This window comes from Empidonax traillii, unplaced genomic scaffold, assembly GCF_003031625.1.
Source record: "Empidonax traillii isolate 1590-97213 ecotype Southwest subspecies unplaced genomic scaffold, ASM303162v1 scaffold6:size4315531, whole genome shotgun sequence".
NCBI classification, from domain to species: Eukaryota; Metazoa; Chordata; class Aves; order Passeriformes; family Tyrannidae; genus Empidonax; species Empidonax traillii.
Window position 1 is genome coordinate 2,425,160 of NW_020955199.1, and position 8,127 is coordinate 2,433,286.

Here is an 8,127-nt window from a genome sequence, read left to right on the forward strand (position 1 = left end):
TTTATATCAGATAAGATGTACGGAAGAGTGTTTCAGAGGGTTGGAACCATTTCAAGCAATGTTTAGACCATTACTTAAATTCTGCTTATGTCTGGTCCCACTTAAAGGTGTTTTCAGCATAAATTCATGACTCTTGTCAGTGAGAACAGGACAGAACAGCATTGTGGAATAGCATTACCCCTCAGTATGTGCAACTTTAGTGTGTTTACTTGAATTGTATTTGGACTTCAAATATGATAACTTCTTGGTGCATCCAGGTGTACAGAAATAGGTATTTCTTGTAAATTTCAACTTCACCTATTCTCCAATTTTGCAGAGGGTTTAAGTAATTTTACTTGGTTTATATTCAGACTTTCTAACACATCACTTGACAGGCAAACCAATTAACTTTTTTCTTAAAACATCTGTTAGTCTAGGTATGTATATACTATGTAACTTATTTGTAGCTGAGTATGGGTCAGCAGAATCTGAAAGATTATTCCAGACAGTGGATCTAACTCAGCATCATGGACATTTGTAAGACTGCTAGGGATTCACCAGACAAGTGTATTAAATGCTTACACAGTGCAAAGAGTATTTCCTCTCTCTTTCTGTGTTCTGCTCAAAGCTGTGTGCATCATCACAGCCAGGTAATGATAATGAGCCAAGCTCAACCTTCAGTTTTCAGGTCAGGCACTGTATTCTTTTATTTTCTCTTTTAGATCAAATCCAAGGTTCACAGTATGAGCATTTGGATCTAAATAGCAATCAGTTGACTCTGGAAGTAAAAGCTGAGAAATTTGCAGAAAAGTGTCAAAGCTGCAAGCAGTTAATTTGCAGTTACTGAAAGTTTTTCATGGCTCCTCAGTCTAGAAAGGAAACTTAGTTCTTCAGAGTCAGAATTTCAGTTAATTTTTTCTTCTTGCTGATCTGATTATCAGGATTATTTAGATGCTTTGCTTAAATCTGTGTTCATACTGATAAGCTCAATTTGGGTACCCATGCAGCTTTGTATTGTTACAGATCTCTCAAGTAATATCTGTTACAGATCTCTCAAGTAATATCTATTAACTGATGTTAGCAGAAAAGTAATAACCTTTGGAATTATTTTCTTGTTATTTTGTCTAAGTCCTTTAACTGCCAAAAAAAAAAAAAAATAGATAATTACAAAATACTCACCTGGAAGTGCTATGCAGAGATTTGGGGAAATGTGGCTTTTTAAGAAACAATCAAGATTATGTGGCTTGTAATTGATGAGAACTGAGCAGTAATGTAAACATATTTCTCCCATGTGAAGTTTATTTCAGGCTAAAATAGCAGGATTGTGTGTATAGTCTCTTTTAAAAATAGTCTCATGATCTCTTCTCTGGAAAATCAGTTTGAGAAAAGATTGAAAACTCTGTGTTCCGTACTGTCACCTCATTCATGCCATTTGTATCTTTCTTTCTTTCTCATTCTTTTTCATGGTTTCTGCCAGACTTTCCTACTTAACTCTCACGTAAGTGAGAGGTCATTGTTTGTGTAAGTACTGCAAAGTAGCATTCATATCAACATATGAATGTTGTAGACATTTTGTGTTCTACTTACAGTCCTCTACTTTACAACCTGTAGTATTAAGGACCATCCAAAGATTATGCAAAACCCTTTCGAGAGGCTGTTATTTCTAATTATTTTTTCCTCACACTATCATAGTTTGTAGTTAATAGATGTATCATTAGTGTTATTGATTACTGGTTTTGTGAAAAAAAAAAAAATAAACTAATGTAATATAACTGTATCTGATGTTATTCAAATAGTCTAGCTATTAATATATAGACAGTCCTATAAGCAGATAATAGCCAAAGCACCAGTGGTTACACTATTAATGACTGTGCTTAGAATTGGTAAATCCACCATAAAAGTGGCTTGATATGAAGAATATAAAATGTATTTCTACTTTTCTGGCTCAGTAAGACAACCATCTCTATAGGCATGTCTCACAGTGAGGAAGTCCTCTTGTTTCTCTTCTAGCATTTGGTGGAAAGCTGAAAAGTCCCCTCCATGTTGTTTTGGTTGCCACACATGCTGACATAGTGAATCTTCCTCGGCCTGTTGGAGGAGAGTTCTGGTACGACAAAGACATGTCATTGTTGAAAGAAATCAGAAACAGGTAAGTGGGGAGTGTATTTAAATGTAGTGTTTATTAAACATGTTAATTGGAAAGAAAAAATACCAAAATGCATATGTAAAAGGTTTTTATATGGCTTAAGACTATGATATTATGATATTTTGAATATATTCAGGAAGCCTGTATTGTGCTAAAATTGATATATTTACTGCTAAAATGAGCCAAGTGTTGTCAAAATGAATTATGGCTTAGGAAATCTCACCATGTAAACACTAGGGTGCATCCAAAGGCCCGTTTCAGCTTTCTTTCTAATGTGCTAGTGTTCAGGTTTTGCACAGTCTTAGAAAAGTGGGCAGTTCTCAGCTAAAAATTCTGGATGCAAAAGAGGCAACTTTTCAAGAGAACCACACTTTGCTCTGAAGTGATTTAGGGATAGGTATGAAAAAAACCTAAAGGAGGCCTGGAGGTACTCACTACAGACAAAAAGCTGGACATTGTAGAGTCACACAAGTGACAAGGTCATCCAAGAGGTACCTAGAAGTTAGGGAAACTTCTAGTATTCTTCAGCAAATATCTGGAGCACATGCTAATGGTAGATGGAAATAGGGAATTCTTCATAAACATGCTGTTGTTTAAAGTAACAATAACTTGTGCTCACAGTGAGCACATAAGTGGATAGCACATGCCACGAGAAACCATTCATACCTGCGAGCACAGACACTTGTCTGGACTGTACAAGAAACAGATGTAGGAATTCCAGCATAATACGGGTAGAGCAGTATCTTGATCTTTTGAAATAAACTGATAGAAAGTACCTGTGTGTAGTCTTTGGCATTGGAATTTTTTAAAATGCAAATCTCTCCAGAGCTCAGAAAACAGATTTGTGTGGTTGAAAAGTCAAAAGCAAGTGAGAAGGAGAGCTGGTGTCAACAGCAATGACAACTGGACTATTTAAAGTAGGAGGAAAGAAAGCAACAAAAACTAAGACCTTAAAATTAATTAATTCCTATAATCCCTTCTCTAGTAAAATGTTTTGGTTTTTAATTCCAAATCATGTGATGCAGTTATTTCTTCCACATCTTCAGCCATCATCATGAGAGAAAACAATTTTCTCTCAGTATCTGCTTATTTTCAAGACAATTAGAGAGCAGCTATGCTGTCTCTGATTATAAAATATCTTAGCACAATTATTATCATTCCTTGAAGAAAAATATCTCTTGGGTAATTTAAGAGTGAAGTATAACTGTATTAAGAAATAAACTGGATTTGGGACTAAGTAAACAATAATTTTTGTCTTTTAGATTTGGAAATGATTTGCAAATTTCAGAAAAGTTATTTGTCTTGGATGCTGGAGCATCGGGGTCTAAAGATATGAAGCTTCTCCGAAACCACTTGCAAGAAATAAGAAGCCAAATAATTTCTGTAAGTAATGTCCTATGTCCTGTGTTGGATCATCCAAAATGTGAACGTCATGTTTAATAATTTACTGTAAATTTCGAAGTTACATTATGAAGCATCTAGAAATAAGTGCTCTTCCAGTATTTTTAGCAGCGTACTTGACAGGTCTGGTGGTAAACAAACTCCTGACATCAAAGATTCAGTCATTATTTTGAAAATTGTAGCTGTTTTGAGCAGGTCACCAAAATGCTCTTTATTGAAAGAAAACAATTCGAGATTTTAAAGTCATAGTTTTGTATTTTGATTAGCAGTGAGTGGATTCCAGTATTGGCCCTTTTTGATCTTTTTTTTTAATCAGCATTGTATTACAGAGAAACAGAAAAAGATTATATAAATATATTTCAGGAAAATATGTTGTTCTTAAATTAAACACCAGAGTAGGACACTTTCCTCAACTGTTAGAAAGATAATGAATATGTATTAACTTTTAACTGCCTTTTAAAAATGAAAAATATTGCAGTTGTATATGTATATGTAGGTATATGTATATGAAACTAAAAGTAAAGTAACCATGGTTTGCTGTTAGCATCATGAATCCACAGAGACTTCCATACTAAGGGTAACCAAGTCAAATTTTTATATAGCCTGTGCTAAATGGATTTCTATTTCTTCATACCAAGGCCCTTCTTAGTTGCGTTACAGGCCAACAAGATTTTCTGGAGCTGCTTCTGATAGGTATTTTTTAAAGTTAATTAAAAGTGAATGTATTACGGAGTTCATTCTGTGGATTGAGCAAAATATTTAGTTTTATGCAAAATTCAGCCTATTTTACATTCCCAATGGTCTCTTGATTTAATAGTCTTTCCTTCTCTGAAAAAACCTTATTGTAGCTGTGATCACTAGCTTGAAATCTGAAGGGGCTTGATACATAAGAAGTGCATGCTGTAGCTCGAGCGTGTAGGAAGAAGGTGTCAGTGAAGTCTAAGACAGTCAGTACCTGAAAGTACCATTTTTGCTTCTTGTCTGGTACCCTGCTGTCTCACCTTTTGAAACAAATTGGTCCTGCACAGGTATTTATGGCTACAGATTTTAAATAAATTTTGATAATTTCAGAAGTAAGATTAACTTAAAAGTGCATGAAGGCAACTCATGGTGATATTAGAAAAGTTTGCTTATTTCACTGAAAAAGTGGTTTCTGGAATTCACTTTTTTAAGAAGAGGTAAATTGATCTTATGGAAAATGAATGCCAGATGATAGAGTAAAGGTCCAGCACAAGGGCAACTCTTTTGATCTAAATATACATTATGAGTGCATTAGACCACCATAAAAAAAACCAAACCCAAAGTCAACATCATCAACAACAACAACAACAAAACCACCAGCACCAAAGCAATAGTACCATTATTCTCAAATGGTTGTGTTCTGTGCTTCATTTAAGACTTGCCCACCTATGACTCATCTCTGTGAAAAAATAATCTCCACACTGCCTTCATGGAGAAAAATTAATGGACCCAATCAGCTCATGTCCTTGCAGCAGTTTATGTATGATGTACAGGAACATCTTAATCCCCTAGCAAGTGAAAATGACCTGCGGCATATTGCACAGCAGCTGCATAGCATAGGAGAGGTAAGTGTTTTTATCTAATTGAATCTCTTCATTAACAAGGTACTCTTCTGATAAAACATTGCTTTAGGAGTTTAGGCAAATGTCTAAAGTTGGTGTTTTTTCTCTCCCTCCTAAGACATCATAAGAAGTAGAGACTGGCTATTAATGCTTTTTGTTATTATTGTCTTCTGGCTTCTATTTCATTCAACATAATCTCTTTGAGACAGGAAGAATTACAGTTTATAGCTACAGCTATAAGAATATAAAATGCCCAGAAAGGTCCATATGCTATCACCTTCAATGAAGTGTTCAGTGTATATGAGAAATTTATATATGTCCATTAGAAACTGAATCTTAGAATAACACCTTTGCATAAACAGCTTGCAGGGTATGACTAGACTTTCCAGCTGCTGGACTCTAATCATTCCATTACTAGTGGAAATCAAAAACCAAATCTGTTTTTTGTTCTGAGCACTTGCCAGATACTAAAATGTTTCTCTCTCTGTTTCTCTCCTGTGAGCAGTGTTAATCAAATTATTGGGTTATGTTAGGAAGGAGAGAATGTGGGCTACCACCTTGTAATACAGTATGTAATACAGATGTAAATAGTAACTTTCATATTTATAAACAGATAAACATTATGCAGAGTGAAACTGTCCAAGATGTTGTGCTTCTGGATCCTCGCTGGCTCTGTTCAAATGTCCTTGGAAAAATCCTGTCAGTGGAGAACCCAAAAGCCCTCCATCACTACAGAGGCCGATATACTATAGAGGACATCCAGCGTCTGGTGACAGATAGTGACGTGGAAGAACTGATACAGATTTTGGATGCCATGGATATTTGTGCAAGGGACCTTAGCAGTGGAGCAATGGTGGATATTCCTGCTCTCATAAAGACTGACAGTCTCCATAGGTCTTGGACAGATGAGGAGGATGAAGTGCTCATTTATGGTGGTGTTAGAATCGTTCCTGTGGAACATCTTACCCCATTTCCTTGTGGAATTTTTCATAAAGTTCAGGTGAATCTCTGCAGGTGGATTCATCAGCAGAGCACAGAAGGAGATGCGGATATACGTTTGTGGGTAAACGGATCAAAGATTATGAATCGTGGAACTGAGCTTTTAGTGCTGCTGGTCAATCATGGTCAGGGTATAGAGGTCCAAGTTAGAGGACTGGAAACAGAGAAGATCAAGTGCTGTTTACTTCTGGATTCTGTGTGCAGCACCATTGATAACTTAATAGCCACAACCTTACCAGGTCTTCTCACTGGGAAATACTACCTTAGTCCTCAGCAGCTGAGGGAACATCATGAGCCAGTAATGGTCTACCAGCCTAGAGACTTTTTCCGTGCACAGAGTCAAAAGGAGACATCGCTAACTAACACTATGGGGGGATATAAAGAGAGCTTTAGCAGTATACTGTGTTTTGGGTGTCTTGATGTCTACTCCCAGGGAAGTCTAGGAATGGATATTCATGTTTCTGATCTGAATCTACTTACCAGGAGAAAACTAAGTCGACTTTTGGATCCACCTGATCCTATGGGCAAAGATTGGTGCCTTCTGGCCATGAACCTGGGCCTCCCTGATCTTGTTGCAAAGTACAATACAAATAATGGAACACAAAATTACTTTCTTTCAAGCCCAGTTCATGCCCTTCTGCAAGAATGGAGTAATGCACCTGAGAGTACTGTAGGTATCCTAATGTCTAAGCTGAGGGAATTAGGTCGCAGAGATGCAGCAGATTTTTTACTGAAGGCATCTTCTGTATTCAAAATTAATTTAGATGCTAATGGACAAGAGGCTTATGCTTCGAGTTGCAACAGTGGCACATCTTATAACTCAATTAGCTCTGTAGTGTCACGGTAAGAGGAAGTATTTTGCATGGACATCCTTTCAAACTGCTGAAAGGATAAAAGATACAGTATAAGAGTTACAGTGCATACTAATTTATGAGAGTTTTACATCAAAGGATCCTTCTCTAGCGCCACCTTTTATGTGCATAACCTTTCTGCTCCTAACTGTGAATTGTTGCTCTTTATTAAAAAGATTGGTATACTTCTGGTGGTTTAAAACTATTCCTGATACAGAATGTGCTGCTTAATACTGCCATTTCAACTGGAAAGTCTTAACTTTTGGATTATGTACTGCAACTGTTTTATATAATTCTCCCCATAAAAGGTACGGGGAGAAGAATAGCACATATTACCTTAAATGTGTATTTCTTACATCCTTTTATTTCTTTCCACTGTGTCCTCTGCTTGACATTTTTTTATATTTTTAAGGAGTGAAATCCACCATTTGTGATCAATCTGACCAAATTTAAGCGCATTGTTTTTAGCTGAAAAAGCGAGTGCCTTTTGCAGAAGGGAGGGTGCAGTTGATTTGAATGACCCTGCTGGAGTTACAAGAACATGCTACCTCTGTTTCACTTAAATTGTCTGCATGCTTATCATTGCAAGTGGTGCTTGCCTTTTAATTTTTCCTGCACTTCTAAGACATTGGTGATGACTCACACAGAGCATTTTTGTGCCAGTACTGTGGGTATAGACATGTGATATCTAATCAATTTCAATTACAGTCAAATCATAATGTGAAAATCTCTTAAACTTGCCAATTATCATGCTTCATTATTTCCATGCACCTCAGGTAAAAGTTCATATCATTATAGAGTTTAAAAAAATGCAAGTGTTGGATACTGCAGAATAATATTGTCTAGCTGTCAGTTGTAATATGTGTATAACAAAGGTTTTCTACTATTAGATCCTGCATTACTTACTTCCTGTACTTGAAAACTTTGATGGGGATAAAAAAAAAAAGGAAGCAAGATGTCTTGCAGTGATAACTTTAAAATTGATATGAGGGAATGACCCATTCTCTGTTATAAAAAAGCATGTAATTTTAATGGTGCGATATGTGTTTGTTTATATATATTGTATGTACATACATTAAGACTATTTTTTCCTTAATCTTACAATGTAGTAAAATTTTAAAGGATTTTTCTACAAATAAACTGTTGCTTGTTGCATCTTAGTTGATCA

The 8,127-nt window shown here is 36.0% G+C and overlaps 1 protein-coding gene across 3 annotated transcripts in view; it reads left to right on the forward strand.

Annotated features, from left to right (window-relative positions):
* DAPK1 (death associated protein kinase 1) overlaps window positions 1–8,127 on the forward strand; it is a 90,388-nt gene extending 82,261 nt beyond the window's left edge. For all 3 annotated transcript variants that reach the window (XM_027880787.1, XM_027880805.1, XM_027880796.1), the window contains 4 exons: window positions 1,990–2,128; window positions 3,388–3,508; window positions 4,924–5,112; window positions 5,723–8,127. In XM_027880787.1, the coding sequence (XP_027736588.1) occupies window positions 1,990–2,128; window positions 3,388–3,508; window positions 4,924–5,112; window positions 5,723–6,955 (1,682 nt within the window). In that variant the 3' untranslated portion in view covers window positions 6,956–8,127. The remainder of the gene's footprint in view (window positions 1–1,989; window positions 2,129–3,387; window positions 3,509–4,923; window positions 5,113–5,722) is intronic.